The following is a 12,785-nucleotide window of genomic DNA, read 5'->3' on the forward strand; positions in this document are numbered from 1 at the left end:
CCCTTTGGGTGTAAGCAGAAAATATAGTTGGCACCAGGCAAAGGGGGCGAAGACCGGCCCTTTGGGTGTAAGCAGAAAATATAGTGGCACCAGGCAAAGGGGGCGAAGACCGGCCCTTTGGGTGTAAGCAGAAAATATAGTGGCACCAGGCAAAGTGGGCGAAGATCGGCCCTTTGGGTGTAAGCAGAAAATGTAGTCGGCACCAGACAAAGGGGGCGAAGACCGGCCCTTTGGGTGTAAAATATAGTAGCACCAGGCAAAGGGGGCGAAGACCGGCCCTTTGGGTGTAAAATATAGTGGCACCAGGCAAAGGGGGCGAAGACCGGCCCTTTGGGTGTAAGCAAAAAATACAGTGGTTGTAGAAAATGATTCATCATATAGGTGAAAAGGATTACAAAGGAAAAGCGACTACCCGCGTACGGGGTCGTTGATTAAGCATAAAATTGCCGGAGGTTGGCGGCGTTCCAAGTTCTGGGGATGTCTTTTCCCGCCAAGTCTTGAAGCTTGTATGCTCCTTTGCCGATCTTGCTGATGACCCGGTAGGGTCCCTCCCAGTTAGGTCCCAACTTGCCTTTTGCGCGTCCTATGTCTGCTCTCCTGAGTACCAGAGTCCCCTCGGAAAATCGGCGAGGAACAATAGAAGAGTTGAATTTTTCCGCGGTCCTCCTTTTTACGCCTTCTTCTCTGAGACGGGCCTTTTCGCGGATTTCGTCTATCTCATCAAGGTTGTTTCTGAGGAGGGACTGATTATTGTCCTCATCGAACTGAACTGTCCGCCAGGTTGGTTCTCCTATCTCGACCGGGATCATGGCTTCTGCACCGTATGTTAGATTGAATGGTGATTCGCCGGTCGTTGAGTGTGGAGTGGTTCGGTACGCCCAGAGGACGTGATGGAGTTGATCTGGCCAGTTTGCTTTTGACTCGTCCAGCCTCTTTCTCGACTGAAGTGAAGTGCTGCTTGATATGGAGGCCTGACAACAGTGCTTGGAATTTTTTGTCTGCAAATTGGGTGCCATTGTCCGTTACTATGGCGGATGGGATGCCGAAGCGCGTGATTATGTTTCGCCAGGTGAATTTTTGGATGTTTTGCCGAGGTGATGGTAGCCAAGGCCTCCGCCTCTATCCACTTAGTAAAATAATCGACGGCGACAATCAGAAACTTCAGTTGCCCTGCTGCTTGCGGGAAGGGCCCCAGGATGTCCATGCCCCATCTGCAGAAAGGCCAAGGCGCCTGCGTCGTGGTCAGTTCTTCTGGCGGGGCTTTATGGAGGTCGGCGAACAGCTGGCAACGGGCGCATTTCCGAGTGAGGCTGGTCGCGTCTTTTTCTATGGTGGGCCAGTAGTATCCGGCGCGTAGCACCTTTTTAGCGAGTGAGGCGGCACCCAAATGATGCCCACAACTCCCCTCGTGCACTTCTCTGAGGACATAATCCGCCTGTTCTGGGCCAAGGCACTTGAGTAAGGGGGAGGTGAATCCTCGTCGGTATAATATCCCGTGGAGCAGGGTATACCACGAGGAGCACCTGAGGAACTGTTTCTTTTCTTTGGTGTTGGGAGGTACGGTGCCGTGGAGGATGTACCGGATAAAGGGGGCCATCCAGTTGTCCGGGATTTCTATCTGCTCTACTGCCAAGACGCTTGGGTGGTAGATTGTTCCTTGCACTACAGACCGGTTGTTACTGAGGCATTTGGTGCTGGCGAGTTTGGACAAAATGTCGGCTCGGGCGTTGCTTTCTCGGGGTACATGTCCCATCTAACACAAACTGCACAATGTATCATCATTGTTCTCTAAATTGCACCAGCCGGAAATTGAACCCAAGCCTGTACAGTGGCAGGATACTATTCTACCACTAGACCACTAGTACTTGTTGAAAATCTCTTTTACATATTATCTTATAGTCGTTGCGTGTACTAGCATTAAGAGAATAACTCCACTCGTGCTATTCATGGTATATATCAAATTTAATATATATACACTAACATATATTAAAGTTTATACAATATTAAGTTCAATATTATATTATTGTAAATATTAATTTCAATTGTAAAAGTTAAGTGTAAATATCCCGTCTCATGTTTTCTGATCTTCATATTATAAATTATGTTCATTGACATAGCATTGATTTCACCGAAAATTTTAATCATTTCATTTAGCTTTTTAATGTTTCCTCCAATAATTGGACTAACATCAATTTTATTCATTGTCTTTATTGGAGCTTTTGATCTTCTCCCATGTTCAAATAACATAAGATATGACTTTATCATCTCTTCTACAATATAAGTTATTTCAACCTTCTTTCTAATACATTTATTTATAATCTTATTTGGTTTAGTTTGTTCACTCATCCAGTGTAACATTTTCATATATGTTACAAGGAGTTTATTTTTTGTTGACATTTTATTGGCCAACATTCAATCTAATACAACATTGTAGATCTTATATTTTTGTGATTGTTCTTTATCAGAACACAAGAGTACGGACAATGATGAGTCAGATGTTGATGAAGAGGTAGGAAGCTGTCGTCAAGGTGACTGAGGGCAGCAAAGAGTTGGACCCGTCGGTGGAGGTACCTGAAAAGGTTCTCCGACGATCAAGTCAGTATATGAAGTAGAGAGTGAGTGACAAGAAGAATAATATTAGAGAGTCTAGGAGTTGAGGTTAAGATACTTCCTGTTGGTAGATACTTCTATTTATAGGAGTGAGAGTTGACCTTGGGCTCTTGGCTGGTGGTGCGACGCGTGGCCGACCGAAGGTGCTGTCTGGAGATGCTTTTCCCGTGTCAGGCGGCCTGTTGGGTCGTACACTGTGCCCTTCTTGTCTCTTAGCCTGCTCTGCAACCCGTCTGTTGCGCTGGCAGGTAGGTTGGTGGAGTACGGAAGGCATGTTGTCTCCTGGGCCAACTTCGGTGGTCCCTACAAGTGGGGTCACCTCGGCGTCTAAACATGACCTTTGGTTCGCCGGATAGGAACAGTGATAAAACTTTTCCTTAAGCACATGCAATATTAATGTAAACATCTCATTGTTGACTATTATTGTAGTCATATGATAATAGAAAAATCTTTTAATACCTTGTTTTGGGTTGTCACATTGATGTTAACCTAATCATATATATATCCTTGATACCTCAAATTTATGCAATTCAATCACTTTTCTTATGTATAATTTTCCAACAAAACCTCTATAAGCAACTTATCAAACACCTTTTAGAAACAAGATGCTGGTTCATTTTGGATCTCTTCATTAATCATCATAGTAAGTATATAGCATTTATGTTTGACCTTTCCGACATAAAACCAAATTGATTACATTAATATGTGTCTCTTGCTTCAACATCCACTCAATTATTTTCTCTCATATTTTCACAATATGGTCATGAGCTTAACTCCATATAGATGTACATATTCATATGTTGTCATTGTTCTTATAAATACATATTAAAATGTTTATCTTCCATTCGTATGACATGATATTGTCATTAAGCAATTCTTTGAATCAACTAATGCTCTACTCTACTAGAAGCTTTCGGACCTCATTAGACATATTATTTGGTCTAACCACTTTCTTGTTACCCATCATTTTCAAGCTTATCTGACCTCTAACTCTCGAGTTTTAATATAATGTATAATTTTAGTCCTCATCTTTCGTATTTAATTAATATCATGACTCTTATTAAAAAAAAACTTGTAAAAATAGTTTTTCCCATTTTCTTTAATATCTTTACCATTCACCAATACTTTTTCATCCTTAGCTTTAATGCATTTCATTTTATAAAAGTCTATTATTTTCTCTCTTGATACTTAGAGATTTATATATTCATAAGTTTTATCTTTAGTTTCACTAACCATTTTCTGGTATATTAATTACCTACCTTATATTTTTTTCTAATTTTCAATACTTTTACACAAAAATCATAATTTATAGCATTCCGTTTATGTAACATATAAATTTAATCAAAATCTTGTAACTTGGATAAAGACTATTTTTGGACCCAAAGAAATCTATTTAAAAGTTAGATAAAACTGCAAAATAACAAAAATAAGTAATTGAAAAGGGACTTCAGGTAATAGGTTATTGCACCGTAATAATCCATTGAATGGAACCACTTAGGATAACACAACACGTGGTTGTGGTCGGGGACAAAGCGAACGCTGCTGAATACATATCACAGAAACCCTCTTCAATTCTCTCTTTCAATTCTCAAATTCATTCATTATTGTGAAGGATCAATCAATCACAATAGTGAAACAAGTAGTTCTAATATTGCTATAGTTAAAGAACAAACCAAGAATGTTTATTTTTTGTTCCATATGCAAAGGTTGAGTAGAATTCACAACCATTGCAATGGTTACTTCAATTATGTCTACACTGCTGAATTCTGTGTCTCCAACTGCTATTGTTTCATCAGCAAAAACAAAACAAAGAGGTTATTGTTTCTTCTATTCTCAGGTTCAAAATCTTCATTCTTTTTCACTCAACAAGGGTTTTTCTAGAGTTTTGGATGTGACCCAGATTACCCTTTCCCCAAAAGATTCAGTTTTTACTATTCCCAATTGGAGGGTTGGGAAGAATGACCAAAAGAGTAAGGAGCTTAGAATTAATAATGCATTTTTTCATTTAGAGTATATGGTGGATAAGGGTCATAAGCCTGATGTAACTCGAGCAACTCAGCTTTTGTATGATCTTTGCAAATCGAATAAAGCGAGGAAGGCGTTTCGGGTGATGGAAATGATGGTAAATTCAGGTATTATACCTGATCCAGCTTCTTATACATATTTGGTTAATTTTTTGTGCAAGAGAGGCAATGTTGGATATGCAATGCAGTTAGTTGAGAAAATGGAAGCACATGGGCTTCCAACTAATACGGTTACTTATAACACTCTACTTAAAGGGCTTTGCACACAAGGGAATTTGAACCAGTGCTTGCAGCTTTTAGATCGGTTAACGAAGAAAGGGCTAGTCGCGAATGCTTTCACGTATTCCTTTTTGCTCGAAACTGCTTATAAGGAAAGGGGAGCAGATGAAGCCATGAAACTTCTAGAAGAGATAATTGGTAGAGGCGGTGAACCTAATTTAGTTAGTTATAATGTTTTGTTAACTGGATTGTGTAAGGAAGGTAGATTTGAAGAAGCCATTAGGCTTTTCAGGGAATTGCCTGCAAAAGGGTTCAATCCTAGTGTTGTGAGTTACAACATTTTACTAAGAAATCTGTGCTATGAAGGAAGATGGGAGGAGGCTAATGAGCTGTTAGCTGAAATGGATAATGAAGACCAATCTCCCTCTATAGTAACTTACAACATATTAATTACTTCTCTTTCTCTCCACGGAATGACGGAACAAGCGTTTGAAGTTTTAGATGAAATGACAAGGAGTGGGTTCAAGGCAAGTGCTACTAGCTATAATCCGATTATTGCCCGTCTCTGCAAAGAAGGGAAGGTGGAGCCTGTAGTTCAATGTCTAGACCAAATGATTTCTCGACGATGCAATCCTAATGAAGGAACATACAACGCTATCGGGATGCTTTGTGAGCAGGGGAAGGCACCAGAGGCGTTCGTTATAATACAAAGCTTAGCTAGTAAGCAAAACTACCCTTTGCATGATTTTTACAGAAATGTGATTTCAATCCTGTGTAGGAAAGAAAACACATACCCTGCCTTTCAGATGCTATACGAAATGACAAAGGACGGATTTACTCCGGATTCTTATACTTACTCATCTTTGATAAGAGGACTATGTAAGGAGGGAATGTTGGATGAGGCTATTCATATTTTCGGGATTTTGGAAGAAAATGACTATAAGCCTGATATTGATAACTACAATGCACTTATACTTGGGTTTTGCAAATCACGAAGAACAGGGTTGTCAATGGAGATATGTCAGATAATGATTAGTAAAGGATGTATGCCTAATGAGACAACCTATACCATTTTTGTTGAAGGGCTTGCTTATGAAGGAGAAACCGATATGGCAGCCGAGCTTCTGAAAGAATTGTATTTGAAAGAGGTTCTGTGCCAAAGTACTGTTGAAAGACTTTCTATGCAATACGATCTCAAGGAATTAGCAGTGTAGAGACGTCAGACATACACACCTGGAGTATATAACTGCAGAAAGTTAGTATAGTTATGATTTGTCTCGGCTTGAATACATGCTTGATTAGTGATTGCTTGTAGATTTTGATTAGTCAGTGAAACAAAGTTCTCCAATGCTTGAAATTTTGATTGGATTGAATGGTTACAGATGAATAATGAAAAGTTTGAAGCAGAGAATTCAATGATGCCTGATATCTCCCTCTTTTCACATTTATCACTGCTTTCATAAGTTGAGGCATCTTAGTTCTGTAAATAATATATGATTCATTTGTTTAGTTCTAAAAACAACTTTGTTTTGTGCATGCCAGTTTCATTACATGTCAATGAAAGCTATTACCTTTTACAGTTAAAATATACCATTTAATGCATCTATAAATGTTCAAGTGTCATCATGTAACTATTACTACTCAATTTCATTTTCTTCTGAGAGTGCTTTTGAAATATCCTCAGTAATTCTAAGATAATGTAATACTGTTGAATATATGCAGTTAGTTTGATAACTGAGACACCATTGTAGCTTCACTCAGTTGTGCACAACAATGTTTTCTTTTGGTAATATATGAGGGGATCGGAAACAACAAGACTGTGTAAACCTATCGTCAAACTTCACCAAGTGGGAGCCTCATGCATTGGGCCACTCTATATCAGGGGGACAACTTGTCATGTCTAGGAGATGCAGTGCAGCAGTAAATGGGCACAAGAGTAGGATCTTGAGAATGATACTTGTTTTAATTTGCTATGAAGTACTTTCTTGTAGAGAAAGCTAAACTGACCATAATGGCGATAAAATAAAGCATCCAGTATGCTGATTTATCTGTCATATATTAATGGATTTGAGTGACACTGGCACGGCTATTTTCAACTTCATAAGTGATAAATCTATCAAGCTGTGTGTACAAGGTATTTGTAAGGACAAAATAACATGTGTGAACAACAAGAGCTTATCATACAGCTTTTATCAGAAAAGCACTAATACATTTTGAAAATCTTGACAAAATGATAGATAGGACTGATTTGCAGCGTTTTCTTAACTATATAAACTTGCATATGAAATGTTTACTGCATAGATGATGATGGGACTACGATGTGCATTGACTCAGTTGAACTCTTAAGATAGCCCTAATGACAAATATACAAAGTTAATTGTATCTAGTTAGCTAATAAAAGGTTGCATCTATTCTATTGCATGTTTGTTGTCAAATTACAAATCATGTCTGCTTTCCAAGTTATAATTCCATTTTGGCTGTAGCATTTGCATTGCACTGCTGTTTCAAGATTAAGCAATTGTACTTTAATTATTGTCTTTAATCAGGTATGTACACAGCAATGACTGTTTACATTAACCCTAAGACACAGTCCATTTTTATTGCAACCAATCAATTTGCAATAGAACAAAAAAACGCAGCCTTGGCCCCTTAAAGCTCCCCATTTTGCACAATTTGTACAAATAAGATATATAATTCCCCGATTAAGCCTTTGTCTTACCATTAACTCTAGTAGCCCCAGATCACATGAAAAAATTTGGAAAGTCCCAACAACAACAATCAAGCCTTAATTCCAAATGGCTGAGTCAGCTACATGGATCGAACAAGACGCCATAATATTTTGTCATTATAGTTCTTATTTTAATTTGCACAAGAAAGCCAGATCAACAGCACATATTACTCAGCACGAAACATTATTCAATATGTGCTGATGATTTCAGGACAATTCAAGCATATAAAAGGATCATATATTGATTCAAGTCTTGAAAGTGCTAGTATAAGCCATTCAGATACCAATAAGTAAAGCAAAGCTAATACATGTTTAGATATCACAAAGTACTCAACACTACAGTTTTATCCTCACACAGAACACTTAGTCTGATATTGCTAAACTAAGTTTAAAGAGAAGACTTCCATCCCAACAGACTTCAAGAAACTGGGTATCACATCGGGAAGGAAAGTTCTTCTCATCTCTGCCCAAGCACCTACTTAGATCTTTGTCTCATCTTTCGCCGTTTCCTCTTCAACCTCCTCATACGCTTCTTCTTCCACTGATACATAACATTGCATTAGAGTAAGAGAATAGACAAAATAGAAACACACAACTGTGTGGCAAATTACAAAATATCCAAGTGTCAAGCATGATATTATGAGACATCTAAGCTGCTGGCGAAGCAAAGTTGGCCATTCCACACAAACTTCTACCACAACTAACATATAAAAAAGGTTAACAGGCAGATTTTTGTTGTCTTAGCGTTTATGACGCAAGCCCTAACAAGAATCAAATATGACACATCACCATGTAAAATCAGAACCATTATTTGCCTAATTCAGCGTGTTGAGTGACATTAGAGTACAATAAACAATCACAAGTTGGGTCATAGTATCAACGATGTTTGATGGTAATGTGAATGCTAACTACTGTACAATGATTGACAATTTGACATACTATAGGTAATTATCTAAGGATTGATGAACTTAAATTTTGTTCCATGTAAAACCAAACACTTTCACCAGTGAATTACAACACTTCCTGACATTACGGCCGTAATACAAGCATCCAGCACTATTAGCACACAGGTATAATTGAATGGAAAGATAGGGGCAGGGATGGAACCGAAACGCAATCACCTTCCCATTGTTTGGATGTTTCCATTCCATTGGTTTAACCTTAATACCCAATTCGGGGGAAGAACATGAAACTTTGGGGAGAGGGGAGAGGGAGGAGGATGAAAATTACCCTTTCCATTCCATTATAGTCTTCGATTAAAAAAAAGAAACTCCGGAATGATGGAATGTTATCCTCTCCAATCCATTCGAATTTATTCCATCCATCCAAACATGGCATAAAAGTAAACAGGTTTCACCGGGAGCAGAATTAGCCACCAGTAGAACAACACTGAATAATATTAACATTTAAAACAGGGTTTCACAAAACTACATCAGCTCAGTTGAACAACAATAAATCACATCTAATCAGTTTTTCAAGTTATGATTTCGGTGACTAAATTTTTCTAGACAAAACGGAGCCTCTTATTAAGTTCGCGTTCAACTGCCATATCCACAAAAACATATGCAACATCTCTATTATTACCCAAATCAAAAACAGCATTTAATTTTTTCTATCCAAGTATCACTTGTACACCAAATTCATCAGCAAATAAGCAAAATCAACCTAAAATCGTTTGAAAATATCACATACAATATTAACTCTAGTCATTGTTTTAAATTACGTTGTGGCAATTGCGGGAAAATGCAGTAGATGCGACCACAATTGCATTCACGATGCAGGAAAATGCGATAGATGGGGCTGCAATTGCGCAAAAATGCAACCACAATTGGCTTCGCTATGCCGCGTACCCTGAACAGCAGTTGCATATTACAATTTAAAAACGGACTCTAGTCCTAAAAAATCATGGAATAGGTTTCGAAAAAAATCAACAATCTACTTAAATAATAATAATTGCTCCGTGCAAAATGTAAAAAGAAAACATGATTAGTGAAGCAATAGGAACAACTGAAAATAATAGATTTTTACCTTAGCTCTCATGTTGGGTGATGAACGTTCTCAAAAATTGTAGCAACGATGGTAAATTTCTGCAAAACAAAGGAACTGGTGAATGGTGAATGGTGATGGAGCAAAATATCCTCGTTTTGGGTATTTATAGCGTTGAGTTTCGTGAAACCGGAACCCTAACCTCGATTTTTATACGGGTCGGGTTATGCGGGAGGAGCATTTTTGTAATAATAAAATGTATATTTGTGGCATAAATTGAAAATAAGGGAAGAATATATTTTTTAATTAGAATTTTCTAGGTTTTTTTCACCAGATGAAATCAACAAAATAATGAGAAAAATAATGATTCATATAAGGTACTAAAAGTATAGCCTAAAATTTATCTATGCCGGATAAGTTTAGTGAAATGTGGATGTTTTTATTCCATGAAAGTTTTGATTTGATTACAAAAAAAATTCCTATTCACACACCAAACATTGATGTTTTTATTCCAATTCGTTGTTGCCTCTAAAACCCCATATACTTATTAATGTTTTATAATTGAGGGCATCATGGAGGAGGTTGGGGGCTCCTCCTCATTGTCTATTGAGGTTGTTAAAGCAAAGGTGTTCATGACCACAATTATCATGGGAACCATGATTAGAGGGGGATGAGTTGAGTTTGAGGAAAAATAAAGATGAGTCTATTTTGTACATTTCGAAATTTTAAGAATAAAAAATAATTAAGAAATATGCCAAAAATTTAGTGGGTTAAAGTGACAAGTTATATCTTAACTCTTAATATAAGTAAATATTTTATTAGGTATAATTTAGAAGGTGTAAACTATTTCAACTCCATCATGAGATTTCTTAGTTTTCATTAATAATTGATATACATTCCCACCTTTTCGGCCCCCAAAAAAACCGGCCACATGTCTTGTTTTGTTAATTTTAGTAGAGACATAAAATTATATTACACTAGCAAGTTATTTGCATGAAACATTTTTTTCCGCAAGTTTGACAACAAGAAACTTTTATATATAATTATATAAGACTCATGTAACAAAATGTTTACATGTAATATACCATTGATATCAAAATAATATTATAAATAAATGTCATCTACATATCTTACCTATAATCAAGTTACTTTATTATGGAACAAATGTATGATAATTTGCTCACAATGTAAGAAACACTTACAGCGTCAGTGTAACATATTAAATACAATAAATATTTATAAATTATAGAAAACAAAATATTTTTTAAACATTGTCATAGTATCATCTAACATTTATTAAGATTTTTTAATTATCATTCATATTATCAATGCAAAAATATTAAACTCTTCTTTTACAAAATAATAATAGTAAACATAATAGATAGATTATAAAATTATTTAGTAAGATGAAATTGTACATTTTTTCATAACCTATTGTATATAAATATGATATATAGAAAAGTGTTTGCTTAATAATTTAATACACAAAACCTCGAAGGGAAGGGGTTAGTTATATTTATTCTTATTGTGTAGAAAAGTGTTTTGCATTAGAAGCATTTTTTTTATAAATAAAAATATGGATGGTAAAAGGAGTTGGGACAGGTGTCTTGCATTAGAGTGAAAGAAAGAATAGGCAGGAAAATATTCATTGTGGTTGCGACACGTACACATCTAAAAGTGAATGGAATATTATTTTCTTCTATAGTTAATAGAATAGATTCTAATATGTCATGGACGTCTTCACCAAGCACCAGTGGTCTAGTGGTAGAATAGTACCCTGCCACGGTACAGACCCGGGTTCAATTCCCGGCTGGTGCAATTTAGAGAACTGTGATGATACTTTGTGCAGTTTGTGTTAGATGGGTCTTTCACTAACGTCCTTCGACGAAACAAGCACATCTGAGTTCTTCTTTTTTATTCTTGTTTTTTTACTAAAAGAATATTTGTTATGTAGTCTTCAACTCTTGATTCGTTGTCTTACTGTTAATTGATTCCCAAGAGAAGCATGGGGTGCTTCTATATGTCAATGTATGAGATTTTAAACGTGCCCACCAACTGTTTGATAATATTTCTAAACCAGACCCCATCATTTGTTCGACATTGTTTTCAGCTTTCACCACTCATGGACTCCAGAATGAGGTTATCAAGCTCTATATTTCATTGTGGGCAAATGGAATCAAGCTCGGCAAGTTCGTGATCATAGCAGTTGCAAAGGCTTCTGGCGCTTCTAGTGATTTCTCGAGAGTCAAGGAAGTTCATGACAATGCAACTTGTTGTGGGATGACGTTTGATGTTTTCTTAGGCAACACATTTGTACATGCCTATGCTAAGTGTAAATGTTTTGATGGTGCAAGGTTTGTTTTTTGATGATTTGGTTGTGATGGATGTGGTTTCATGGACCTCGTGCTATGTTAACTATGGATTGCCTAGGCAAGGCGTGGTGGTTTTTCGGGAGATGGGTTTGAATGGGGTGAAGCCAAATTCAGTGATCGTGTCTAGCATTTTGCTCGCGTGCTTAGAATTGAAAATTTTGGATTCAGGAAGAGCAATTCATGGGTTTGCAGTGAGACATGGGATGGTAGAGAATGTTTTTGTTTGCTGTGCACTTATAAGCATGTACGCAATGTGTCTGAGTGTAAAAGACGCTTGAGTAGTATTTGATTGGATGCGGTATCCTCATGTTGTGTTTTGGATAGAGTTTTGATAGCATTCTTCTCAAACAATGAATATGAGAAGGGTGTTGCCCTATTTTCCCAAATGAGTAGCGAAGGAGTCAAACCGGATGAAGTGATATGATATGCTGTTATCGGTGGATGCATGGAGAACGGCCAAACAGAGAAGGCAATGGAGACGCTAAGGAAGCTGCAAAATATGGGATTTAAACCTAACCAGATAACAATTAGCAGTAACTTACCAGCTTGCTCTATTTTAGAAAGCTTGAGGATGGGCAAGGAGGTACACAGCTATGTCTTTAGGCATTGGTTAATTGGGGACTTAACTAGCGCAACGACTCTAGTATATATGTATGCTAAATGTGGCAACTTGAATCTTTCAAGAAGCATCTTTGATATGATGCCCAGAATGGATGCTATTGCTTGGAATACAATGAGCATTGCAAATGCCATGCACGGGAATGGAAAAAAAATGATTTTGCTCTTTGAGAACATGCTCTAGTTTGGGGTCAAGCCCAATTCGGTTACTTTTATTGGTATTCTGTC

The 12,785-nt window shown here is 37.3% G+C and overlaps 1 protein-coding gene, 1 long non-coding RNA gene and 1 other non-coding gene across 3 annotated transcripts; 2 read left to right on the top strand and 1 right to left on the bottom strand.

Moving 5' to 3' along the window:
* LOC109348025 (pentatricopeptide repeat-containing protein At1g79080, chloroplastic-like) lies at positions 4,166-6,295 on the top strand. The gene has a single exon (XM_019588205.1). The coding sequence runs from the start codon at positions 4,343-4,345 to the stop codon at positions 6,065-6,067; it is 1,725 nt and encodes a 574-aa protein (XP_019443750.1). The 5' UTR covers positions 4,166-4,342; the 3' UTR covers positions 6,068-6,295.
* Positions 7,793-9,804, bottom strand: LOC109348026. Its single transcript, XR_002107693.1, has 2 exons — positions 9,610-9,804; positions 7,793-8,122 (listed from the first exon to the last, which is right to left on the bottom strand). It is a non-coding gene; the product is annotated as an uncharacterized LOC109348026 (long non-coding RNA).
* On the top strand, positions 11,315-11,385 carry TRNAG-GCC. The gene has a single exon. It is a non-coding gene; the product is annotated as a tRNA-Gly (tRNA).

Source organism: Lupinus angustifolius, chromosome LG05, assembly GCF_001865875.1.
Source record: "Lupinus angustifolius cultivar Tanjil chromosome LG05, LupAngTanjil_v1.0, whole genome shotgun sequence".
Classification (NCBI taxonomy): Eukaryota; Viridiplantae; Streptophyta; class Magnoliopsida; order Fabales; family Fabaceae; genus Lupinus; species Lupinus angustifolius.

What these genes read in the sequence shown, in the direction of transcription:
- LOC109348025 (XM_019588205.1), top strand. Translation starts at nt 4,343, where the DNA reads ATGGTTACTTCAATTATGTCTACACTGCTGAATTCTGTGTCTCCAACT.